The sequence below is a fragment of the Tenrec ecaudatus genome, chromosome 6 (genome assembly GCF_050624435.1).
Source record: "Tenrec ecaudatus isolate mTenEca1 chromosome 6, mTenEca1.hap1, whole genome shotgun sequence".
In the NCBI taxonomy this organism is placed as follows: domain Eukaryota; kingdom Metazoa; phylum Chordata; class Mammalia; order Afrosoricida; family Tenrecidae; genus Tenrec; species Tenrec ecaudatus.
This window is the reverse complement of record NC_134535.1, coordinates 143,115,807-143,143,624: the sequence shown is the minus strand read 5'-3', so window position 1 is coordinate 143,143,624 and position 27,818 is coordinate 143,115,807. Positions and strand designations below refer to the sequence as shown.

General features: G+C 39.0%; 1 protein-coding gene across 7 annotated transcripts in view; it reads left to right on the top strand.

Annotated features, from left to right (window-relative positions):
* The window catches only part of LOC142450417 (uncharacterized), a 55,293-nt gene that overhangs the window by 13,943 nt on the left and 13,532 nt on the right, over positions 1-27,818 (top strand). For 3 of the 7 annotated variants that reach the window (XM_075552315.1, XM_075552314.1, XM_075552311.1), the window contains exons 2-4: positions 23,411-23,476; positions 25,405-25,531; positions 26,756-26,882. In XM_075552315.1, the coding sequence (XP_075408430.1) occupies positions 23,474-23,476; positions 25,405-25,531; positions 26,756-26,882 (257 nt within the window). In that variant the 5' untranslated portion in view covers positions 23,411-23,473. Of the gene's footprint in view, positions 1-11,663; positions 11,790-22,358; positions 22,575-23,410; positions 23,477-25,404; positions 25,532-26,755; positions 26,883-27,818 lie in introns of all 7 variants that reach the window. The other 4 variants (XM_075552312.1, XM_075552309.1, XM_075552313.1 and 1 more) reach the window with 2 other exon arrangements.

The following is a 27,818-nucleotide window of genomic DNA, read 5'->3' as shown; positions in this document are numbered from 1 at the left end:
CTCCCTGGGGGGTGGACAACAGAAAGTGGGTGAAGGGAGACGTCGCACGGTGTCAGATATGACAAAATAATAATTTATGAATTATGAAGGGTTCATGAGGGAGGGGGGAGTGGTGAGGAAGGGGGAAAATGAGCTGATATTAATGGCTCAAGTAGAAGGCAAATGTTTTTAGAATGATGATGGCAACCAATGTGCTTGACACAATAGATGTATGTATGGATTGTGATAAGAATTGTATGAGCCCCCAATAAAACGATTCTTTTAAAAAAGTGTAATTTCCTCTCAGGAGTATGCCTATTGTGCTTCCCCGCCCATGAATATCAACTCTTAGTGTCATACTAACTTCTTACATCACTGTGACTAGGAGTGTGCTAAGTTTCCTTTCAGGTTATAAATGTGAGTGTTGGCCTACTTTGGTGCAGAGAGAGTATGTGTGCTCTGTGCCTTGGAAACGCTGTTTTTTTTAGAAGTTTAACGTGATACTTTTATTATAAATAGATTTACACCCACCCAAATCCACCGACCTAGAGGAACAGAGCACTGGCTCAGTGTCAGGAAAGTGCTGAGTGTCTTTTCAGACTTTCCTTGTGATGTGCCTTTTTCCAAGAGCAGCATGTCAGATGCACCTTTTTGCTGTCATATGGCACCAATGTGTTGGGGACGTGTGTTAGGCTGGGTTGTCTAGCAATAAAACTGTAGATACTCATAAATGCAATAGAAATAGCTTTATATGAAACTTTTATCAAGAGAACATCCCAGCCCAGTCCACTGAAGACCATGGGTCCAATGCTTGCTGGAGCATCCATGGCAGTACTACTCAGTGTGTTCAAGTCCCCAAACTCGTTTTTCGGTGAGCAGCAACCCTTTTTGCTATCCAGTTTTATATATATATAATATTCCTTTATGTGTGTCTATATACATAAATATATATAGTCACTCTAATATGTGCACAGAAATTCTTTGTTCTAGTTGATTAATTCATCAGAATATGAGGAGCTTCAAACTACTTCAGATAACTGCAAGACTCTAAATCCATGGCTATTATCACCAAATGGGTGGAAACAAATTCACTGTTTCAGGGTTCTAAACTGAATAATTTTGTAGTTCCTTTTCTGTAAGATAAGTGCTATAATTTTGATCATACTGTATTTTCTTTCATTATGTTTCAAAGACTTGTTTTATTCAGCCAGGCAACTCTGTTGCCAGTGGCTGCCCTTCTCTTAAGTATGGTTTCAGGGTGCGGCTGGATTATTAGACGTTCATTGTCTTCTAGTCAGTACACATACATCTCCACTGTGTGAAAGGTGTTAACAACTGTTAAGGAACCTTCATAGAGCTGAAGATTATTTCCTGTGACATTTCTGTTGGACAGTAAATTTTCCCTATTACAAGTTTAAAAAAATAGAAGGAGATTTCCCAGGGAAGTTGCCAGATGAACAAGAATGAGAGATCACAAAAAGAAACTAACCCTGTATGTCAGTCTGGGTATACTAGAGAAAAAAATATCATAAACATGTGTATAAGAAAAAGCTTTATATAAAGAGTAACTGTACATTAAGAAAACATTCCAACCCAGTCCAGATCAAGTCCATAGGTCCTATATTGGACCATATGTTTGATACCAATCTATAAAGTCATTAGACTCATGCAACACATGCAATGACGCTGAATGCAGGAAGATCACAGACCAGCGGGTGGGAAGTTTTGTGGATTCAGTGGCGCAGGATAAGCATCTCAGTGCTCTCAGAGATCTCCATGTGGCTTCTTCAGTTCCAGGGCTCTAGCATAGCTCCTTGTGACTTGACCACAGAAATGTCTCACAGGGAGTGAGTGTCCCACCTCCAGTGAGCTCTTTATCTCCTTAACACCTCCAAATGAGGTCATCAAGCTGCAACCTGATTGACATGCTGAACTCCACTCCTTCACTCAAGTCTCAAATTGTCAACAGATTATGTAACTACCACACCCTGAAACCATTTACACCTACTACTTGTCTGAGTCCTGTGCTGGGTGCATTCTGCTAGCCCCTGCAGCTCAGGCCCTGCCATGCAGGGGAGGTTTGTGTCTGGCTTTCACTGACTTCCTCACTCTGTACCTTGCACAGTAATAATACATGGCTGTGTGCTCATCGGTCATTCAGCTCAGCTGCAGGAAGGACTGATTCTTTGATGTGTCATCACTTTGATGTGTCAGCCAACTTTGGAGAGCTGAAGTATAATTTGTATTACCATCGTAGCATATGCATCCCTCCCAGTACAGTCCCTTCCAAAAGGTCTGGTGGATTCTGAGTCAGCAGTAACTACTGGTGATGGAGAAAGTAGACCCAGTGCAGGTGAGGGAGCGCTCCTGGGAGAGCTGAACCAGTCCTGGACTCTACACCTGAAGGTGCACCTGAGACAGTACACCTAAAACAAACAGAATTGGCCTCCTTGAGTTACTTACAGTCATTGCCATCCTCACAGACCCAGCTGTGATAGCTGAGACCCTCACCTTGAGGACTGTCTCCTGGCCGGAGAGAACACATAACATACCACCTTTAGACCACAAATTGATTAGGCCCTCTGAACAGAATAGAGAGCCTTCATAGTCCAAGTGTGGAATTTTACCCTAGTGCATGTGGGTGATCCCTGTCCTTATGAATAGAGAGGGATTAAAGTCAATCTTCCCTGTTTCTTCTGAGGCCACTGTAGGTAATTCTTTTGAACTCATCTACCTGTTAGTCTGCAACAGAGAGCTACTGATCTAAGAAATGTGAAGGAAAGGTCAAAGGAAAGTCAAGTATTTCTAAACCAAATGTTCCCTGGCTTCAGTCAGTGATTGCTCTCAACGTGCCTTGGGCTCTAGCATAACATGTATATCTGAGAGTGAGCAGGGTTTAGTTCTTTGGGAATATTCATCCCCTTACACTTTCCCACTCCCCTTTCTTTTCTTTACCCTCAGGAACCCCTTAAGCTATCTCCTCAGAGTCCATGTTTGCAGGGTGGGCACAAAGAAGGTCCATATAGTGCTGTCACTGTTCGCAGATTACAGAAACCATGTGGATTGAAAAGTTGTGGGAAAGGATAAGGGAGGGGGGAGGAACCCTCCTTTTAAATGTTAGTTTCCTTGTCTCTTTGTACTTAAAGGGTGTGTGTGTGTGTCTGTGTGTTGAGTGAAATAGTAGTTATTTCAGACAGACACAAATATTGGAATAACAAGTATCAACAGGGTGAACAAAGTTTTGGTATAACAAAGATCGTATGTTACAGGGCTTCCATTACCTAGAGGCAGCATATCTCCAGGAGACAGGCTGGGTGTGCAGGCCCTGGCTCTTAGGGAAGAGAGGAAGCCTGGGAGTTTCAGAACACTCAGATAAGAATCATGTCATGGGCTTAACTACTACCAGCCAGAATTCCTGCCTAGACACGATCACAGGATATACTATGAGACAAGGTAGAGGGGTTTAGCCCAGAGTCACAGCTAGAGAGGATTTCTAGCTAAAATACATTTAAGTAAATTATATAATTATCCTAACTTCATTTTATTTCCATTCTAAAGTAATAGGGGAATTGACTCTTCAAGTCCCCCCTCTTCTACCCCCTACTGTTCATCTTAATTTTCTCATATCTATGAGATCTGTTTAGGATGGAAATGATCTTGCTTGATGATCAGAAGTAACCCAATAGGAACTCAATATAGGTGAAAAATTTTGTAATGGATAATGTACCTCCCTGTCATAGCCTTTAAAGTACTGAGAATTGCAGCTCAGATACAATTCCTCCCTCTGATTATGGATTATACTACTACAATCCTTTGCCCACACAGGCTGACGTGCTTCTGCTCTGTGGACTCGGCTGACAATTTTCTCAGAGGGAAGTCTGTCTTTGGACAAGGCTTTAAGCCCCGAGACCCTATTCTTCCTGATAACTAGCTGCCGTCTGACGTACTCACTCCACACTGGATCGCAGTGACCCACGCACGAAGGGTTGGGAATTGAGCAGGGTCATGTGGCAAGGACAAACTGTTCTTAGGTTAGGGCTTTAACCAAGTGTCAGATCAAGTTGCATGCATAAATCTAAGGTATACATATATTTATGGTCCACTTTATCAGCAACATTATCAGCTTGAGAAATATGTAAACAAACTTTTATGGGAATTTGATATTTGTAAGGACAATAAAATTTTGGCCAGTGGTATAGAATATGAATTGCTGTAGAGACGGTTAGCCTAAAACACCTGAAAATTCACCTGTAAGTATTTGAAACTTACTTGGCAGAACACTGTTGAAGAAAACTACAAGGATTTCACCAAAATCAAAGGGCAAAACTATTTGTCTGCTGAACTAAGGCATCACAGACAGTTAAGGAGACGCGAAAATGGCAAATATAAGGAAGTTTCAAGGTGCCAATCATTGTGTAATCTCAACCCAATAGAAATTTGAACAATGTCTAAGGACTCCATGACCATGTCCAATGGATAATGTCCAATGTCCATGACCTGGTGGTAGTAGCCCTCTGTTTCTTCCCACACTTGGGTGTTTCACCTTCAAGTTCATAGGGGACATTTCAGATTGTTCTCATCTGCTTCAGGTATATTTCAGGCAAAGTCCACTTCACACAGTGAGGTTCTCAAAATTAATCTCTTTGATGGGACCTCTGATGTAAACTATGCCTCCAAACAAAACCCTAATTCCAAATTCTGAGCAGCCTCCTGCATGTGACCTACATGACTTAAAACCGGGGGAAAAATTTCTTCCCTAAATACATGAGTGCTAACATTGTATAAGGTAAATTCTCTCACTGACAGCCAATGCAAGAGAAGTTCAGCATTTCTTTAGAGGCAACTGTTTTTCTAAGACTTGTTTCTTAACCGAAGGGAGGGGAGATCACTCCCTTCAAACCTGGAGTTAACCCTTTCTTTTCTGGACATGGGTTTCTCTGCTTTCTCTTAAATGAATTCATTTCTCTTAAATGAATATTGGCTCTGACTGAAGTGAAGACTTCTGAAGGGTAATAGTTTACCCATGGATTATTTTAACTTGAAAGAAGCCAGAGAATTGAATTCATAGATCTCAGGACATGGAAAAATAATAATACATAAAGAGTCTCCCTAGGGTAAAATAAGAGATTGAGAATTCCCAGACCACAACAGGGAACCCACTCTGACAACTCATCTCTACCTGCCTCAGAGCCTGGTTCTTGCACTCACTTGATCCTGAGCATGTTTTATAGCCCTGCTCCGAAGGTGAAGTTTGTACCTGGGTTCACACTGACTTCCCTCACTGTTTCTCACACAGTAATAGCTGGCCATGCCCCTGACTTCGAAACGTCCAGACTATCCTTTTACAGATACAACTCCTTGGCACTATCTCTGTAGATGGCCCATCAGCTGTTCATGGAGTCTGCATAGTTCTTAGCACCACCATCAGGTTAAATTGGGCAATCCACTGCAAGCCTTGTCCTGGAACCTAGAACCCCCAGGACATCCAGTGGTTACTGAAGGTGAATGCAGAGGCTACACAGGAGAGTTTCAGAGACCACCTAGGTTGCGCCAAGTCTCCCCTACGTTCCTCCAGTGTCATGTTTATATACAGAAAACAAATGAAAGCAGGAAATGTAAATCAAATTAAGAAACCCAATAACCCATTCGTGTTTAGTGTTGCTCATAATATCTTAAAGGATAAAGTAAAACATATGGTTTCTAAAACTGTTAAGTCTTCCTGTAAATAAACAGCTCACCTCCCTTCTTCATAGTGGCTGATGTGTTTGAACCACTTGCTTGGCTGTTTTTTTTGGCAAAACACAACCCACTATGATAGTAGCTTTACTTTTATTAGTCATTAGAGATATATAAATGAAAATCAGGGATTAAATATATCACACCGACTCAAATGGTAATCACTTTGTAAAAACTGACAAGAAGTGTTGAAAAGGATGTCTGAATAGTGGGAACCTTATCCGTTACTGGTGGGTCTAAAATAGGAATACACTAGTGGATGAGTAGCAGCTGTAGTTAAAAGGTTAAGAGCAGTTCTCTGAGATACAATTAGTGGTAACTGCTGAGTTGGGGCCAATGAGAAAGGAAGAAATGAAAGTCTCACAAAAAAATTAATTGACAGGTTCGTAGAAGCATAGTCTTGTCTACTGAGATGAGAAAAATGTAGCTGGTGCTGACAATCACTACCAAGTATCCTGATAAAGGGTGTAAGAGATAGCAGACACAAACTTCTTTTTATCTTTCAGAATTATTTGACCTCTCTTTAAGGACACTGATATGATCTTCCTCCAATACCCTTTCAAACTTAACAGAAACTGTCCCCTGGGATCAACTTTTGTCCAAAAACAAACAAAGACAGCACAGGAACAAATAATATTGTTGAATACAGGTCTCCATTTAAAATTAAAAAATGATATATATGTTTATAGGTCCAAAAAGCAAGTGATCACTGTAAGCAAAGATGAAAATTCAAAGTGGAGAGTAACAAGAAAAAATAACAATAAGATGGTAAGAATATATAAATACTATCCCTAAAAAGTATGTGAGGAAAATGTCAAATGGGAATCTAATTTGCTGAGTTAACTAACACCAAAAACACACTAAGATTTTATCTTTAAAAAGGACTACAAAAAATAAAAAGAACTACAGAGAGGAGGATGAGACAGTCTTCAGGAAATGAAATGAAAGCCCCAAGCAAATAAGAACAGGATATTTGTCAGAGGAAACCAGCCTCTAACAATCAGAGGGTCCTCAGATAGGTAGTTGATTGTGCCAACTTGCCCGATAAACATGTGGGGTTAATTGAAGGGCAGAGGGATAAAGACTCTGGGGGCCTCACCTTTCTAGTTTTTGGGTCTCTTGCTTTATGATGGTTGGACCAGGGTGCAGCTGCCATAGTCAGTTCTCTGCTTCAGCTTGCAAGGCTTTCTTCCAGCAAGACACCCCCAAGGAGAAACCTCATGGACCTACCCCGATGCAGCCCTGGGTCCTCTAGCACCCATGTGGAGACCCCTGCCAGCGCTGAGGTGCTTATACTTTCACTGACTCAACTTTCCTCCTGTGGTCGGCATCATTGCATCTGTTTTATGAGATGGAGGAGGACTTAGTGGATTGGTGTTGGACATATGGGTTAATGGGTTAATGTTGGACTTGTGGGTTTGGACAACACTGGGTTGGGATATTTTCTTGATGCACACTTAACCTTTATATAAAACTCTGTCTTATACATGAGTTTCTGTAGATTTGTTTCTCTAAAGTACCCAGATTACCACAGGTCCATAGGTGTAATTGTATGGCAAGGAGTCATTCACATTTTATGATAGCATGTTCACCCCAGCCCCTCTTAGTGATCCACATGGAGGTGATAGAAGATAGAGGAGAGGGTATCTTTACTATCTTGGGATATTTATAGATATCCATAAGATATGCATATTCAGTAGTTACATACATCACAAGGTGGGTGGTAACTAAAGTAAAGTTTCTGGACCCAAAGGTGAGGAAACCTAATACCTGCATTGGGAGAAGGCATAAAGGGGGGCTGGGTGACACAGAGGGAGGAGATAGCAACAGGATGTCTGCTTTTTTTTTTTTTTAATTTTTTTATTTTAACAATTTATTGGGGCTGATACAATTCTTTTCACAGTTCATACATATACATACATCAATTGTATAAAGCACATCTGTACAGTCTTTGCCCTAATCATTTTTTTCTCTTTTCTTCTTTTACATTTTATTAGGGACTCAAACAACTCTTACCACAATCCATACATATACATACATCAATTGTATAAAGCACATCCATACATTCCCTGCCCCAATCATTCTCAAGGCATTTGCTCTCCACTTAAGCCCCTTGCATCAGGTCCTCTTTCCCCCCCCCCTCCCCATTCCCCCCTCCCTCATATGCCCTTGGTAATTTATACCTCGTTATTTTGTCATATCTTGCCCTATCCGGAGTCTCCCTTCCCCCCTTCTCTGCTGTCCCTCTCCCAGGGAAGAGGTCACATGTGGATCCTTGTAATCAGTTCCCCCTTTCCAACCCACTCACCCTCCACTCTCCCAGCATCGTCCCTCACACCCTTGGTCCTGAAGGTATCATCCACCCTGGATTCCCTGTACCTCCAACCCTCATATGTACCAGTGTACAGCCTCTGTCCTATCCAGCCCTGCAAGGTAGAATTCGGATCATGGTAGTTGGGGGGAGGAAGCATCCAGGATCTGGGGGAAAGCTGTCTTCGTCTGCTTTTGTAGGGAGATAAAGTCAACCATGTACTCACTTTAAGGCAGCATTGCTGTTAGGGGAGAATCTGTGGGTATTATATTTAAAGCAGTATAATGTACTTGGACTTTATCTCTAATTTACCAGTGGTGGCTTTCCTACCATGGAATACTAGTTTTCCAGATTCCCTTTGTTATAAGTTAGGGAATGTAGTTCCCGTCATATTTCCCTCAGTGTTAGTTTCCCACAGATATTGTTTGGAAACAAAATGTGTAATTATTATATAAGAGAATGTCATTAATGAGGAAACATTTATTTCAATCTAATCCTAAGAAAAGACATTATATTTTTATACATAGACATACATATCTTATCAGAAAATATAAATGCATTTTCATATATAAGAACACAGTAACATGAACAAACCTGAGAGTATAATCCAATTCCAATCACCATGTGCATAATGAGGCAGGAAGGAAACCGCAAATTCAGGACAAGTATATAAACAAAGTATAGACATTGGTTTGTGATCAATGAGGCAGTTCTCTAATAGGTGTTTTTGTATTGAGGAAACTTGGTAAACTTCCTGGACATTTGTTAGATTGCATTGACATTTAAGAAAGTTCCTCTTCCCATTTTTTCCCTTCTCTCAGGGTAACACGATTTGCATCTGAGCTGAGTGCTGCTCTAGCCTCCATGGTCTTCTCAGCACTTTCTCTCCTACAAACATTCCCCCCAATTAAGTGCATGCACTTAAACCTTGCTGAAGCATACATATTTTTGAAAAAGTTATTGAGCATATGAGCACACTTACATTAGCAATATAAACCGAAAATTAATCATGGATTAGGTGAATTTACTATATTAGAAAAAAGATTATAAACCCTAAGTAAAATAGTCTTCAGATGAGTACTGAGTAGAATGTACACATCACTGCTTGCTCTCCTCTTTCCTGTTATTTTTGTACATCCAGACCCTTCTGGTGCAGGTAAAGTGAGAGGAGGACCAGAGTTTTAAGATGAAGTATAATGAGAGAGTAGACACATAGAACTGTGATTGTTTGCTGCCATGTAAAAGATATCAGGCACAGTATCAAGTGTCAAGATGAGGAAGAACAAAAATTTAACCAACATATGCAAACATGTTTTCCTAGATTGGGCATTCAGTGGGATTCCCAAACTTGATAATGTATCATCGAAGGGGATCATTGTAATTCAACATCATTAAAGTTGTTGACTGGGAGGATGAAAGTGTTAAGTTGTGCATTATTTTACTCTCATTGTAATAATATATTCATTGTATGTGCAAAAATATAGTCAGATTTTACAGCCAAATAATTGTGCAAATAAAAATTTTCCCATAGATTATCTTAATTCCAGTTTAAATGTAAATTTAAGAAAATACTATCCAGGAGTCAGTCTTCTTTTTTAAAAAATTAATTAATTTTTAAAATAAATCATTTTATTGGGCCTCATACAACTCTTGTCACAGTCCATACATCAATTGAGTAAAGCACCCTTATACATTTGTTGCCCTCATCATTCTCAAAATTCGCCTTCCACTTGGGTTCCTGGAATCAGCTCATTTTCTTTTTTTTCCCTCCTCCTCCCTCTCCGCTCCCCCCTCCCTCATGAACCCTTGATAATTTATAAATTATTATTTTATCTTACACTTCCCGGCGTCTCCCCTAACCCACCTTTCTGTTGTTCATCCCCCCCAGAGAGGAGGTTACATGTAGATCCCTGAGATCTGGTCTCCCTTTCTACACCCCTTTCCCTCCTGATGTCGCCATCTCACTGCTGGTCCTGAGGGGTTCATCCTTCCTAGATTCCCTGTGTTTCCAGATCCCTACTGCACCGCTGTGCATCCTCTGGTCTAACCAGGTCCGCAAGGTAGAATTGGGATCATGATAATTGGGTGGGAGGAAGCGTTCAAGAACTAGAGGAAGGTTTTGAGTTTCATTGTTGCTACACTGAACCCTGAGTGACTCATCTCCTCCCCACTACCCCTCTGCAAGGAATGTCCAGCTGTCTACAGATGGCCATTGAGTCCCCATCACGCACTCCCCTCATTCACGGTGATGTGATTCTCTCCCCCCCCCCGCCCGCCTTTGTTGTTTGAAACCTGGTCCCCTTGGCCCTTCGTGATCACACATGTTGGTGTGCTGCTTCCATGTGGGCTTTGTTGCTTCTGGGCTAGATGGCCACTTGTTTACTTTCAAGCCTTTAAGTCTCCAGACACTATATCTCTCAATAGCTGGGCACCATCAGCTTTCTTCACCACACTTACTTATGCACACATTCGTCTTCAGCGTTTATGTGAGGAAGGTTTAGGTTTAAATGTAAACTTAAGAAAATACTATCCGGGAGTCAATCTTCTTAAAAAAAAAAAAAAAAGACAGTTTAAGTGGGCAATGGCATATATTGACTCAAAAATTTCTTTGAACATGCCAATAATATTTATTTATTTATTTTTTTTCTGGGTCAATAATATTTATATAGTTAAATATTTTACTTGGAAAGGAGTTCTTGCTTTAATGTGGAAACTATTAGGTTTAAAATGTGTTTTATTGAGAAAGTGTAATGCTCTGGGTTTTCTTAGTGTAAAAACCCCACAATATTTACATGTTACTTATACCTTATGAATAAACATATCTGCTTCCAGAAAAAAACTCAGATGACCCTAGACACTGTTGACCTGACAGTTTTATTAAATAATTGTGAATACAAAATAACTTACCATCAGTTATGAATCCCCTTCATTAAAATATCCTCAAATTAGAAGCACACTAAAAAGACATACTTAAGCCAATACAAGTTTTATGATTAATTGGTTTTCATTGGCTCTGCCACAGTGTTATAGTGCCCTCTTAGTACTCATAAACTGAAAACATGAAAAATTTTAAGCCGTCCAAATCTGAAGAGAGAGAGGGTATATTTAAAACTTACAGGTGATCATGACCGATCAGTCAAGAATGAAGTTAGACAAAAAATTAATTTACTAATGTACAAAATTAGATAATTGAGATTAGCTGACTCATCAAGTCTGTATGTAACATCAAGTATTACATTTTCTTATGGATCAAATATTCAGTGCACAGTGTTAAGCTGTGGGTTGTAGGTGTGTCCTTATTTGATGTTAAATATTACCCGTGGTCTCTTAATTTCATTCAGCTTCCCCGTTCTTTCTGCTTAGGCGAAGTTCTTTTTTCAACCAGTTTAATGTTGCCTGTGTGCGTGCGTGCGTGTATAAGCAGAGGTGTTCCTAGGACTACCAAATGTTGCCCAAGAAAGCCTCCCTGCAGCGATCTAAACCAATCTAGCTGGACTAACTCAGGGATGGCTATTCCAGTAAGCAAAGTAGCAAGGCACTTGGAGGACAAATCCTGTTGACTTATTTATTAATCATGCTGAAGTAATTACAGCTGATTACAATTTAATTTGTCTATAACTTTCCCTCTATTTCCCAGCTCACTCTCAGGACCCAGGTAAGCCTGGAAGTAGATAATTCCAGGTGCTGAAATCAGGGGGAATATGGATCTCAAAAAGAAAGACAGTGCATCACCCTTGCTTGGATGCTATGTGCTTCCTGGAAGGTAAGAGAGCCTAGTACCTACATAGGGGAACCTATCTCAGGGCAGGTACCCTCAGCCAGTAGGTACGTAACATTGGCTCAGGGAAAAACCCTGCTTTTTGCCTCTGGAAACCCCTGGGGTTGAGCTCAAAGTGGAGATAATGAAACCTCCACTGATGACAACTTGCTGATTTGTCCACGTTAGGGTCTCACTTTCATTCCAGGGTATAGTTAGATATCCACGCGCCTAGGATGTCTGTTCAGTATTTAACCAATTTGATCAGAGAGGGGTTGACCTGCTGTTATCATGAGTAACTTAAAAAAAATCATTTTATTGGTGGCTCATACAGCTTATAATACATACATCTCTCCATGTGTCAAGCACATTTGTACATTTGTTGCCATCATAATTTTCAAAACATTTTTTTTTCTTGAGCCCTTGGTATCAGCTCCCCATTTCCCCCCTCCCTTCTCCACACTTCCTCCCTCACGAGCCCTTGATAATTTATAAATTATTATTTTATCACGTCTCCAACTGACCGATACCTCTCTTCACCCACTTTTCTGTAGTCTGCCCCCCAGGGAGGGCATTATATATAGATCATTATGATTAGTTCCCCTTTTCTACCCCCACCTTCCGCTTTCCCTACTCATTGCTATTCTCATTGTTGATCCTAACAGGTTTTGGATTCCCTGTTTCTAGCTCTTATCTGTACTTAACCCGTGTACATGCTCTGGTCTAGCCAGATTTGTAAGGTAGAATTGGGATCATGATGGCGGGGGGCGGGGAGCATTTAGGAACTAGAGGAAAGTTGTATGTTTCCTGTTGCTACACTGCACGCTGACTGGCTCATCTCCTCCCCGCGACCCTTCCATAAGGGGATGTCCAGTTGCCTACAGATGGTCTTTGGGTCTCTACTCCGCACTCCCCATCATTCACAGTGATATGATTTTTTTGTTCTGGTGATGCCTGATACCTGACCCCTTCGACACTGTGTGATTGCACAGGCTTGTGTCCTTCTTCCACGTGGGCTTTGTTGCTTTCGTGCTAAATAGCCACTTGTTTGCCTTTAAGCCTTTAAGACCCTAGATACTATATCTTTTAATAGCTGGGCACCATCAGCTTTCTTCACCACATTTTCTATGCACCCATTTTGTCTTCAGCGATCGTTTCTGGAAGGTGAGCATCATGGAATGCCAGGTTATGAGAATAAAGTGTTCTGCATTGAGGGAGTACTTGAGTAGAGCAATGTCCGTCTGGTACCTTGACACTTAACATATAAATATATGTACAGAGACAGGTCTATTTCCCTATTGTTATATATAAATATATATGTACATATATAAATACATAGGTACATTCCTGTGTTTAGACCTCTATAAATGCCCTTTGCCTCCTAGTTCTTTCCTCTATTTCCTTTTACTTTCCTCTTTTCCCACTATCATGTTTGTCCTTCATTCAGGTTTCAGTAATTCCTCTCGGTTACAATGCTCTTGACCAAGCTCTGCCAGGCATCCTATGCCCTCCTCACCATCGGTTTTAGATAATTGTTGTCCCCTTGTCCCTGAGCTTGTTAACACCCACTTCCTTTCCATGCCTCCCCTCTCCCATGTCTACCCCAGAATCATCAGTCTCTTTTTTTTCCTCCTTCGGATTGTTTGTCCGCCTATCTTATCTAGGTAGACATGGAGAGACAATAATAAGCACAAAAACAAGGCAGTGCAAAACAAAACAATAAAAGAAAATTAAAAAACCAAACAACAACACGACAGAAAAAAAGAAAAGCCTAGAAATAGTTCCAGGTCTCTTTGTTGACCTTTTGGTGTGCTTCTGATCAGAAGCACATGGGGTGCCATGCCCTAACTCCAAAGTCTATTTTTGGTATTCCCCGGGACTTCATTTCTTTACTCCCCTTGGGGTCTGTTGCACACCCTTAGCGTTTCACCCCAGTGTGGTGGGGTCAGATTGGGCACAATTTCTGCACTGTGCCTCCAGTATTGTCCCTCGTAGAGCTGTTGGTCAGTCTTGTCTCTTGTCTCATGGTAGGGCCAGCCCTATGGTCTTCTCTGTGCATTGGGTGCTCTGAGCAGGAATATCATCCTTGGGGCTTGGTGGGCCAGGATGTGTTCCACTCTCTCCTTCCCTCTTCATATGCTCCTATGTGCTACGATCAGACGTGCCCCTCTCCCTCACCTGTAGTTTAAGTCCTGTCCTCTATTGTGCATTCTTCTGGGAGGGGAGGGGTGGTGTCCACATAGTTGGGATTGGGGCCGGCCCCACAGATCTCTCTTACTACGTCCCTGCCTCATGCCGGTATGTTGCCTTCAAATCTTGGCGCACTGGGTTGAAGTCTGGTCCTTCTCTCCCTTTCCTGTGGGGATATAAACAACACCCTCAGCTTGGTTGCCCTGTTCCCCCACTACCCATGCCCTCTTTCCCCCCACCCCTCATTTTACTTAGCTGCCATATGTTTTCCTGGATTGGTTCCTGGACCTTACCCCAGGAATATATGTATACAGTAACTTTTTCCTATTGCCCTTTTGCATTTTTAAGCTTACCTCGGGAGACTCGTGTAGTTCTTGTCCTTTTGTGTTTACTTTTCAACATAAATTCCTCCTGTTCTTCCCATAGGGCAATGTGCTTCATACATTTATGACTGCTTTTTATGGATGTGTAGTACTCTATTATATTATGTACCACAGTTTTTTAATCCATTCATCCATTGTCGGAAATTTAGGTTGTTTCCAACTCCTTGCAATTGTGAACTTTGCCACGATGAGCATTGGAGCACAGATATCTGGTTGTGGTTTGTTTCTTGCCTCTTCTGAGTATATGCCCAGAGTATGCTAGGTTATATGGTAACTCAATTTCCATCTTTCTAAAGATATCGCCAAATCAATTTCTGTAATGGCTGTACATACATACAGGTCCACCCGTGGTGGATTAGAGTTCCTGTCTCACCACAGCCCCTCCAACACTTGTTACTTTCTGATTTCTTGAATTGGGCTGTCTTTGAGGGTGTTAGGTGGTATCATAGTTGTTTCAGTGGCTAATAATCGGGAACATTTTCTCTTGTTTATTGACCATTCGGATTTCTGCCCTTGTGAAACTTCTGTTTAGGTCCTTTGCCCACCTCCTCAGTGGGCAATTAGATTTTTTTTCTTTTTGGAAGCTAGCAGAGTACCACCATTTTAATAGTAAGACATTTGTCTGATGTGTCAGTGCTAAAGTTATTTGCCCAGTGCATAGGATCTCTTATTACTCTATTGAATTCTTTCAGTGTACACAGGTGCTTTATCTTCAGTAGCTCCCTCTTGGCAATTTGTGCCTCATCTATATTGTATCCTTCCCTATGTCCTGTGAATTCCCTAAGCCAAAGTTCTCAGGTTTGTCCCATTCCCTCATTGGTGGCCCTAATAGTTTGGTTAATTTTTACCTCAAGGTTTGTGATCCACCTTGAGCTTTTTCTTGTACATGGAGTGAGGTAAGTGTCTAGCTTCATTTTTCTGCAGGTACATAACCATATTTTCCAGTACCATTCATTCTCTTCCCATTTGATATTTTTAGGGCCCTTATCAAAGATCAGTTGTCTGTATGCTGATGGTTTTATTTCTGGGGTTTCAGTTCTTTTCCATTGGTCTGAATATCTGTCATTATACCAGTACCACACTGTTTGGACCACTGTGGCTGTATAATAAGTACTTAAATCAGGTAAAGCAAACCCTCCCACTCTGTCCTTATACTTGAGTTCTCTGCTAATTCTGGGCTTCTTCTCTCTCCATGTGAATTTGTTAAAGTTTTTCCAATTCTTTGAAGAATGATGATGTATCAGGATAGCATTAAACTTATATAGACATTTTTATTATATTGACTCTTCCGATCCATGAGCACGGGATATTCTTCCATTTGTGGAGTTCACTCTTGGTTTATTGTAATAGTGTTTTGTAGTTTTACTCAGACAAATCGTTTGGTTTTATTTTAGTCAGGTATATCCCTAGATATACCTTTGTTCTTGGCTGTTGTGAAGGGTACTATCTCTTTGATTCCCTTTTCTGTCATTTTGTCTGATATGTATAACAGTCCGATAGACTTCTGTTTATTGATCTTGTAATCTGCCACTCTACCATATTCCTCTATTGCTGCCAGTACTCCCCTTGTGTAGCTTTGGGATTTTCCATATATAAAATAATATTATCTGCAAGTAATGATAGTTTCACCTCTTCTTTCCCCAGGCGAATGCCTTTGATATCTTTTCTTTGCCTTATGCTGTTAGCTAGGACCTCCAGGTCCATGTTAAATAGGAGTGGGGACAAGGAGCATCAGTGTCTGGTCCTCTTTCAGTGGGATTGTTTTTGTCTTTTTTCCATTGACTACCATGTTGGCTGTTGGCTTTCATATATAGCTTCTATTATATTGAGGAATTTTCTTTCCATTCCTATTTTCTTGAGTGTCTTAAACAGGAATCGGTGTTGGATGTTGTTGAATGCTTTTCCGCATCTATCGATATTATCGTGGTTGTTATAATTTTTTTCATGTAAATATAGTGAGTAAAACTAATGGTCTTTCTTTGTTGAGCCATGCCTGCATCCCTGGTATGAATCCAACGTGATCATGGTGAATCATTTGTTTTATATACTTTTGTATTCTATTGGCCAGTATTTTGTTAAGGATTTTTATATCGAAGCTCATTAGGGAGTTTGGTCTATAGTTCTCGATTTCTGTCAGATCCTTGTCTGGTTTGGGTATCAGAGGTATACTAGCTTCATAAAAAGAATTTGGGAGTTTGCCATCTTTTTCCATGTTCTGAAAGAATTTGTGTAGGATTTATGTCAGTTCTTCCCTGAATGCATGGTAGAATTCTCCTCTGAAGCCATCTGGCCTGGGGGAGTTTTTGTTGTTGTTGGTAATCCCTTGATAACCTTGTCTATTTCTTCTATTGTTATGGATCTGTTGAGATTTTTGATATCCATCTGGACTAGACTAAGGAAGGATTTTTTTGCAAGTATTTGTCCACATTTTCCAAGTTGTTGAATTCATTAGAGTACATGCCCTTGTAGTACTATGTAATTATCCTTTTGATTTCATTAGGGTTCATTGCCATGTCCCCTGTTTCATCCTTCATTCTTGCTATTGAAATTTGTTCTTTTCTTCGGTTAGGTTTGCCAATGGGCTGTCCATTCTGTTAATCCTTGCAAAGAACCAACTTTTAGTTGCATTATTTTTTTCTTATACTTTTCTTGATTTCCCTCTCATGAATCTCAGCCCTCATTTTATTTCTTTTCTTTTGCTATTAATAGAATTGTCCTGTTGACCCTGCTCTAATTGCTGCAAGTTTTGTGTCAGCATATCAATTACAAGTCTCTCTTCTGTTTTCATTTTTGCATGTATTACTATCAAATTTCCTCTAATAACTGCCATTGCTATGTCCCAAAGATTTTGGTATGTCATCTTATCATTCTTATTGGTTTCTAGAAACTTCCTCATTCCATCTCTTATCTGAGCCAGTACCCACTCCTTTTGCAGTAGACAGTTCATCCTCCAGTTGTGATTCGACTTGTGCCTTAGCATGTGGTCTATTTTTGGCTATGTGCATGTGGACTTGAAAAGAATGAATATTTTTGCATTTGAGTGGAAAGCTCTGAAGATACCAGGTCAAGTCATCTAATCGTAATGTTTAGATCTGTAGCCCCCTTGTTAAGTTTCTTTTCCTGTGATCTATCTATCTCAGAGAGTGGTGTATTAAAGTCACCTACTTTAACTGTTGAGCCTGTAATTTCTTTTTTCATCTTTTGGAGTGTTTGATTGATGTATTTTGTGGGTCTCTCGTTGGGTGCGTACATGTTTATTATGCTCACTGGGCCTTGGTCTGTTCCTGGAGCATTATATAGTGTCCCTCCTTATCTTTTGTTATGTTTTGCACCTTGAGATCAATTTTGTCTGAATTTAGGATGACAACTCCTGCTTTTTTTGAATTGTCATTTGCTTGGTATATTTTTCTCCAGCCTTTGTTGCTCAGTCTGTTTTTGTCTGTAATCTTGAGACATGTCTCCTGTAATCAGCATATTGATGGTTTGCGTTTTCTAAGCCAGTCTGCTAATCTCTGCCTTTTAATGTGTGAGTTCAGTCCTTTGATACTCAGGGTTATTACCTGTTTCATGTTACATTTGTAGTGTTTTGTTTTTAACTTGGAAAGCCATAGACTTTGTTTAGTATATGTTCTGTGTCTATTTAGATAATTGATTAGGTAATAATTTTTCCCATCAGTTGGTTTATTTGGTTTTTTGTTTTGGTTTGTTTTAAGTCAACTCTGGGATAAATTTTGATTAATCACGATATATATTTATTTTAGTATGTTGTCTGATAGTTTCTGATTTTTAAAAGACCTTTTTCATGCAGATCCATTATCAATATTGGTCTACAGTTTTGAAATATCTATCTGCCATTTGTATAATTTTATATTTTTATTTATAGACAGTGCTATTACGTGTTCTCTTAAAACTAATGTTGTTTGTACCCAATAACTTGACCTTAAACAGTGAAACAGTACAAAAAAAGTGTTTATCAAGGAGTTTAAGATGAAAGAAAATATTTTGAAATTGATTGTGGTAGCAATTGTACAATACTGCATGTTGTGATTGAACTATTCTGTGATATCTGTATGAGCTCTCAATAAAATGAGTTTTTTAAAAAAGTGTTTATTTAACATATCTAAATACTCTTGTTTCTAGATGCCAGCGTCTTCAGTTTTCATTTATCTTCCAGTTACCCTGGAAGATTCTCATGAAATTTTATTTTGATTTGATGGATTATGGGCAGCCTGAAACCCAATGAACAACTGTCAATCCATTGCTCTGCTGGATCTTATGATCTTCCAGCTGACCCCACAGTGTAGAGAACTACATGATTTACACTCCCTTTGCCAGACAAATATCCACTCATACATGAGTGACTGGTGCAACACTCACATTAAAGCCAAAGTTTGTGAAAATACTCTGCGATACGTCATGATGGGTGGACGTTAGAGAATTGCCTTCTGCTCACCTCCAGAAGAATGGTTTAATGAGGAGTAGGACTTCCCCAGGAATTTTGTATGCACCTTGTTTCTTCTATTTTTTAACAAAAGAAATGCCTTCCTGTTTCAAAATGAGAGAAATAATAACTTTTAAAAACATAACACACTAGCATGTCTTTGCGTTTGTCTTCGGTGTTCATTAGGGGTTTCTGAATCTGCTGTTATTTTAGCTGTCATTAAGTCAATTCCATCTCACAGAGGCCCAGTGCACAACAGAACAAACACTATCCTGTCTTGTACCCTCCTCACTATTTAAGATAAACCCATATGGCAGTCATTTTCTTAATCCATTTAGTAGAAGGATCCCTATTTTCTACTGCCCCTCTATTTTCCCAAAACACAATATCCTTCTTCAGGAACCGTTCTCTTCTGATGACATGGTCAAAGTTTATACGAACTCTCACCATCCTTCCTTTTAAGTAGCACTCTGACATTATGTCTGCCAGGACAGAGTTGTTTGTCCTTTTGGATGTCCATGATACTGGGAATATTCTTGACCAGCACTACAATTCAGACCCATTGATTCTTCAGCCTTCCTATTTCCTTGTCCATCTTTCACATGAATATGAAGCAAAACATAGCATGTTTTGGTTGGTGAACCTGTTAGGTTCCTCGGGTGGGAAATACCTCTGGCCTTGACTTCACAGGAGAAAGAATTCAAGCCAAATCCCAGTTTGTGATCCAAGTGAGTTTTTATAAAGCATAGAACTTTCAGGTTTTACACAGCACCCACAGGGCACTTCACACCCACACATGGCGACCTGAGGCTGGGGAAACTGAAGCACAATAGATTAACAGCTGGAAAAGAGGGCAGTGGGATCCCCATTCTGGCTTTTTATGGCTGTCTACTGGGAGGCATGATAGTCAGTACTGGTTGAGCCCATTGGCTTAATTAAGCCCACCTGGTCTAAATTGGAGCCCAACCAAGTGAACTGGGTTCCTGGCTCAAGGGCCTGAATTTGTGCATGCCCTCAAGCCTTTAGCCCACCTGGTCTAAATTGGGGCCCACCCAAGTGAACTGGGTTCCTGGCTCAAGGGCCTGAATTTGCGCATGCCCTCAAGCCTTTATCGGCTTCCACCTTCGTGTAAGGGGGAGAGGGAGGCCTTGGCATGTAGAGGGACAACCCCTTGTTTCTGCCTCTAGCTACCTCACAACCCAGTCCTCAGAATAATTTATTTGCCTTTCAACACTTTAAAGAGGTGTTGTTCAGCAGATTTATCCACTTCAATGTATCTATTGATCTTTTGACTATTACTTTAACTATTCAGATTTTTTGTTTGTTTGGGTTGGGTGGGGGCGGTTGGTCTTTTTCTCCATAAGCTAACCAATTTTCTGGAAGGAGTTAACACTTACTGAAACTTAGATTAAGAATTTTGATCAAGGGGGGCCCTGGTATCCAACTTTGTTCTTCAACCAGCTTGCCTCAGAGCTGTGAGATTGAAACCTGGATTTAAGACTTAGGGGAAATGGTGAGCCTTATATTTCAGATATTCAAGAGATAGTACAAAATAAATTGTGTATTTTTCTAGTAGCCTGACTTGCAAATTAATTTTATAGGGGCACTAACCTACACTCCTATCAAATGACAGCCACTTCACAACTTCCTGTCTTAGAAACTCACTGGGGCTTGCAAAAGGGCAATGCCAAGGACATCCAAGTAGCCACACAAACTAATGCCTCTCTACTTTTTGAGCACAGCCTCTTCCCTTCACACTCATTTTGTCTTTCTACTCCTCCAGCCTCTTGGTGTAGCATGTTTTACAAACACATGCCTACACACTAGCTTTTCCCCCTCTCCCTAGATGTCTGACTATGGATGGGGCATCCTAGAACCCAAGCCAATAAACCCTCTTCCACAGTTTGTGTTTTAGGCATCTGTTAGCATTGCTTAGAGAATTTTACATCCATGCTCTAGGTCAATATGAATGGATGCTAAGTCATCTCTGTCCTTGATCCATCTCATGTACTTTTAAGTTTCTGTTTTCACCTTGGCTCTTGGTATCACCCATATACCTAACCCTGGCAATTCCTTGAGTGTAGGGTGCAGTCTTTACAAAGGTTTGATCATTGTGTATCCTTAAAAAACAAGAGCTGCAGGAAGGAGAAAATAAACACCCCTCTGGGCTTGTTTTTTAGTTAAGACTGTCTCTGCATTGACGAAGTCACCTATAGGATTTTCTGCTCATATCCCTGTCTCTTGTCCACTTCTAAAAGAAGTTTCACTGGTTACTACACTCTGCTGTGCATATTACTATGGACCTTTAATGGACGCCCCCAACCATAGTCATTTCTTAAAACACAATAGATATTTTATCTAAAGGGTTACAAGGGGATAAAGTTTAATGAAGATCTTATCATGCATTGGAGTGGCAGAAATGAGAATGATTCAGTTTGATCACTTTAGCCAACTATGCCAAGGGTTATGGACTGAGTTGGAGTGTGGTCTGGTACATAATTTCCTTCATAAAATATTACTTCTTTAAATTAGATGTCTTGTGATAAACATATTTATCTTCAACTGGGCTTGAGGTTATATCTTAAAAACTTTCAGTGTACTCTAACTTTATATGTATAGGATATGTATTAAATGTATTATATGTATATGCATATGTATTAAATGTAGATAATGATATTAGATAAATTATTAAAATGACAGAAAATATACAAAACAATGAGAAACAACTATAAAGCTTGCCAAAGTTGGGGGAGAGAAACGTTTACTTTGAATTCAAAAATGAAAAAATAGGAATTTTAAATTTCTGGGTGTGATAGTGGAGAAGTAAGAAACAGGAATATAAATTGTGACTATTACTTAAAATAAATATAATTCCTTATTTAGTTACATGATCATTAAAATATTAGGGAAAATATATTATAAATTCTCCAAGGTTTCTAGAATACAAGGGCATCTGAATGAGTGATATAGTCAGATAATTAGAAAAAAAGATGATTAAAAATATAAGAGGGAAGAAATAACTATTGGTGGAAAGGTGCAACAAAAATAATAACAGCAACAAAAGCATTGATTATATATCATAATTCTCTAAATTATTTTTAAGTAAATTGAAAGTGTTTAATGGCAAAAATTTAAATAAATATTGCCCCAATGAGTTTATTGACTTGCACTAAAACCATATATTCTTCTGAAAATTCACCTATTATTATATCAAACTGTGTGTGGGTTCCTTTTCAAAGTCAGTGACCCTCAACTTAAGCATTGAACTCGTAAGTCTATACAGCACTCCCAAGTTCACAGTTGTCATTTTGGGAAGACCCGGAATCCATTCTTCCTCGGAGATAAGGAAATACCTCCTTCTCTGACACTACTGTCATTTAAGCACACCTGAAGAATGGAAGAATGTGCTCTATAAGGATAGGGTGGGCTCTGTCTTTGATATAAACACCATCAGATTGGATCATGGCCTTCAATGAACTGGGGGGCAGGGTGGTTACTACTTAGAGCAAGAAGTGCAGGTCAAGAACATGACATGCCTAAGTCAACACTCTTCTGTTTCAGGTAGCAGATTTGCCATACATGACAAAATCCATTCCACTCTAGGAAGCTAGAGACCTGGGACTACTGTCTTGCATTTTTATACATCACAAATAAGGATTTCAACTTCTGACTGGGTGTGAACGAAATTTATTCACCTGACTCCAGTCTTCCTAGTATCACTGATTTTTATTTAGAGAGTGCTTTGATTTGACTTCCAGAAGCTCGAGCTACAAATTGGTGAGTATGACAGAGACCTAGGGCATTTGCGTTTCACCAAGTAAGGTTAGGTAGGAATTTCTGGGAACACTCTGCCCCAAGATCTGAAGTTCCACCATAAGGTAAAGGTATGACAGGGGAGGGGGCAAGGGCCTGAACTTTATGAAGCATTCTGTTGCTATCAAATGCATATGTAGTTTCAAGCACTGGATTACTGTGTTTATCTTCCTTATGAGACTTGGGGCTTGTTTTATAAGTTGTCAACATTCTGGTATGGGCCTTGGTTATTTGAGGTGGGCAACAGAGCTTCCTGAGGAGAGTCTAGATGTGAAGCTCTGTCAGAGGACATGAGTTCTTAGCATGTCTAGAGTCACCCGTGCTCCATAACTACAGTTTGCTTTATTCCTTTCAGGCAGTGAAGCATTTTCTTTAGAGTTCTAAAGATGGTAGATCGAGCTCTTACACTGTGTGTGGGCCTTATCCTTTAATGGCATCATCAAAGTAATAAGCCTGATGACAATGTGTCCAGTTGATCAATAACAGGGAATTTCTTATTCCTTATTTTTGTTTATGGTGACGGTAAGCCCTGTAGAAGCATTCCTCACTGAAAGTAACCTCTTGTACAACGGAAGGAAATCCTGCGTAGCCTTGCACTATTTTCATCCTGCCTGATATAAATTAACTACACTATTGTGCTCTTTTTCAAATATAGCCATTGAACGTGGTTCCATTTTTTTCCTTGACAAAACAATTTTTTCTTTTCCCCTGGTCAATTCCTTTACTGTAACCTATCCCATGTATGGGTGATTATGCCTCATCTTTTCTTTTTAATAGCATTCGTCTTGTATTTTTTTTAGGAGGTTAAAAACAAAAATACAAACTGAGCCATAGAAGTGAATCCAATACACAGTAGCCTTAAAATGGTGAGTAGAACTGCTTCCGGAATTTTCTTGCACTATAATTGTCTGGGCATTGAGCAACTTGTCTTTCTCTAGTGAAGTGGCTGATAGTTTCAAACTACTGACCTAGCAGTTCAGTGTGCCCCCACTGCTCCATCTTCCAGGGAAGATTGATTTATTCTTCCTGCTGCCTATGGGATATTCAGTATTCAGCACCAATACCACAAAATTCAAATGAGTTAATTTATATTTTTTTGTATTCAATGTCCATTAAAAAAAATTCATATGAGATGTTGAAAGTATCATGGCTTGAGCAAAGCTCACCCAAGGTGACATCTTTGATCTCAACACTTCAAGTAGGTCCTTTGCTGGAGATTGCCCAATAAAATATATGTTTGGATTTCTTGACAGCTTTTTCCAAGGATTTTGAGTATGGATCCAAGTAAAATACAAATCTTGATTTTAATTTGCGGTCAAACGGTTTGAGTGTTGCTTATTAATTCATTTGTGGAGATCTGTTTTTTTCTAATTTTGCTGTGCTGAAATTAACCCTCAATGATAATAATTTTTGATCTTCATTAGTAATTTCTTCACATTCTCTCTTAACTTTCAGGAAGAAAGATCTATTTGTATTTCACAGGTTCTTAAGGTGATTGTGTCCTATCCTGATACCAAGTTCTCCATATGTCTATTTAGTATTTTTCAAAATGTATTAAATGTAGACAGTGTATTTCCTGTTGTTCTGTCTGAATAACTTCCCTTTTTCTCATACTGTAACAGTTACCATAAGTACGATAAGACAGACCAACATTTTAATGGTTATTATCTTATGTAATCTTTTTCAAGAACCATTTGGTATCATCCATAATATCAAAAGTTCTAATTCCAGAAGGGCTTCTCAATCCATCTTGAGTCTGGAAGTTCTGTTGATCTAGAATTGCAACTGTGTTTTGGATTATTTTCAGAACAATTTTACATGTGTGTCAAATATACTGTTTTTAAAATTTGCACATTCTATTTAAACATCTTTTGTTTGGAATGTGCCTCAATATGGATAACCACCAGTCTGTGGATGAGTACTTGTTTTCCAAATTTGCAAGCATAGACCATTTGTAGTTTTGCATATGTTTCTGTAAACACTCATTGATATTCAGTTAATTACTAGCGACATATTTATCCTGAATACTTCAGAGGTCATTTGAATTGTATGTTCAATTATTTCAGTTCTTGATCATATGCTATTTCCTGAAATAGTTGATGAGCATGAGAATAAAACAAGCAAGCAAACAAGCTGCCAATTTCACAGTATTTCTTAGTGGTTAATATTTCAACATTTGCATAGTTTTTTAAATTAATATGCCATATATACTTGAGTATAAACTGAGGAACCTAATTTTACCACAAAAAACTGGGGGGCTTTCTCAATATAAAAGTGCTGAAAAAACTCGGCTTATACACAAGTATATATGGTATCTACATTTTATTTGTTTTCTCTCCTCTCCATAAGAGAGAGAAAGAGAGTAGATGATAACAAATATGTTGTTTCTAGTAGAGAATTTCTGAATTATTATAAACTCTTGGGTTAGGTTATACACTGGACTTAGGCCAAGTGGGAAATGATGAGTATACTATGTTATAAACTTGAGGATAATTCACAAAATGAGTAGGAAAAAAATGGAAGGAATTAAAGGTGATGGAAGTTTTTCACAAACATTGAAGGTTCTTTATACTGAAAAGTCTGTGAGATTAGATGAAGTCTTTGGAGACCTGAATGCATATAGTTAGAGGAGGAGAATAATGGGTAAACCCTAAGGTAGACCCTAAAGAACTCATAATCATTTGTCAAGTCACAATAAAATGAATGTGCTTCAGGATTATAAGCCTCATTTTTCTTTCTGCACATATTTGAATGCTTAGTCCTCAGATGAAAGAGGTTATGTGGGCTCTTTTAGGACACAGTGACTGTTGAGGATGTGGCTGTGGATTTTACCCCTGAAGAATGGGCATTCCTGGATGTTTCCCAGAAGCAACTCTACAGAGATGTGATGGTGGAGACCTTCACAAACCTAGCTATAGTGGGTAAGAATAGCTTCATTATCTCAAATTAATTTCTTATTTATTTATCAAATAGACACATTTTATGCCCTATTGAATGGGCAAAGGGTATCAATGCCTGGATAAATATGACAATTAAGTTAATTAACTCTCTGGAACAATTATATCCTAGGTTTTCCGTAATCACAAATCTGTATGTAATGCAATCTGTCACCAGTTTGTCACTGTCAAAACTTGTACGTTGCTATTCTAGAAGCTACCCAAGATGTATTTTAACTACGACCAGTATTACCTATGTAAGCAGGTGTCTGTGGAACTTCCTAACTGAGCAGACTAGTAGTAAGGAAGAGTTGTTCCACTTCTGGAATATAAACCAGTCAAAAACATGTGAATCGTAATGGAGTATTATCTAATACAGTGCCAGAACAAGAACCCCTGTGGTTAAAAGATATTCAAAACCTCATCTTTCTCCAAGGGTTGTGGTATCAAACTCCTGATGTTGCAGTTAGGAGAACAATGTTTACCCCCTATGCCACCAATACTTTACTGGGTTGATTAACTGTTTAAGGAAAAAAACAAAAGTGGTAATTTGTTTTGAAAATAGTATGCAACTGCGTATTTCCAGAGATCTTGAAAATCAAAGTAACAAATCAACTTCAGGCTTAAGTTAATTGGTTAAATGAATTTTCTTTTTTCCATCATGGGCACCACGTTGGTGAGACTTATTTTGTTCTTTCAGAGTAGTAAGAGAAATGCTGCAGGAGAATGCAGAATATTCATCCAGGCCCACTGTGTGAAGAAAGCATTGACTAGCTCTTACTGGAAAAAAATTGCATTTGATAAATCAAAGAAATCTCATTTGACTAGGAAGACAATTAAGCATGTATACCTGTCCTTGACTGTTATCTGTAGGTTTAATAATAGCACGTATTTTCATAAAGGATTAGAACAAGAAAAAGAAAGATTCCCTTTTTATCTTTAATGTTATATCTGCCTTGTGTTTACTGTTTTTTAATTTGAGCTTTTAGTTACAGCTATATATGTTACAACTATTCCTGTTAATCTTCAAGGATGAATTTAATTGCCAGTTGCTTCTTAAATGTTGCCAAAACATTGAAAGAACAAATGTGACACAATTTCTTGTCTCACAACTACCTCTTGTGTTTGTTTAATGCTTTTCATTTTTGTTTCATGCTGTGAACTTCAACTTACATAATTGGTTCTGCTTTTCCAACGTAAATGATTAAGAAAACCTACCCCCTGAAGATGTAATGGTAACATTCTTGAAAAATGATAAAAGTGCCTCCATATTACAAAACATCTGTGAATTTCCTGGCCTTATAAAGCAGAATAACACCTATAACCCACTTTTGAGGTGAGTGTGATTTACTTGGTAGATAGCAATGATTCAGGATACAGTTTGAAGGGCATATTATGTTATTTAAGTACATGTATAAAGAAAAAGGCTGAAGTAAGTGTTTTAGAATTTTAAGTAAATGTGGTTCAGATGATTGAGCAGTTTAGCTAATAGCACAAAATGTGGCATTTCAGAACTTCCAGTGACTGAAAGAAATATTTTGGTGATCTCTACTTCTTACAGATTAGTCACTATGAGCCAAACTTGCCATATCATTTACTAATAATATATATTAGATGTATATGTGTAGATACATGTTTTAATGTGTAGTACACATTTTTGAAGATCAGCTGCTATATATGATATATAAAACAACCATCTGTGCACGATCAGCGCACCATGTACACATTTACCCACTGCTCTTTCGTCTATTTGAAATCATCGAAGACAAAGTAGTACAGAGTGGAATTCCACATAGGATTTTTTGAGGATATTAAACTTTATGAAAGTAAATCACCTCAGCTTATGTATGAAGATCAGCTTTGTTTTTTCCAAAGCACCATTACTTAACAACCCAACACCTAATTCACTTGGTGCAGTGGTTACTCATTGACCTGCTAATCACAGGATCAGCAGTTCTAAACGTCCAATTGTTCAATAGGAGTAAAATAAGGCCTTCGAGTCTCTTCAAAAACTATAATCTCTGGAAACTACTGGGTCATTTCTTCATGATGCTAAGAGGTAGTTCAGAAAATCAACCCAATCAAAGGGAATTTTGAGACATATAGTTGGGTCATCCAAAAGATTGTGACGAATGGAATTTTCCACAACATTTTGATGCTCAACCTATGTATTAGTAGATGAGTGTTAAGTGTATGTTTGTATATTATGTATACGCAGACACAGAAACATATCCCAGGTGTTCCATTGGATTAAGCATTTGGCCTGTAACTG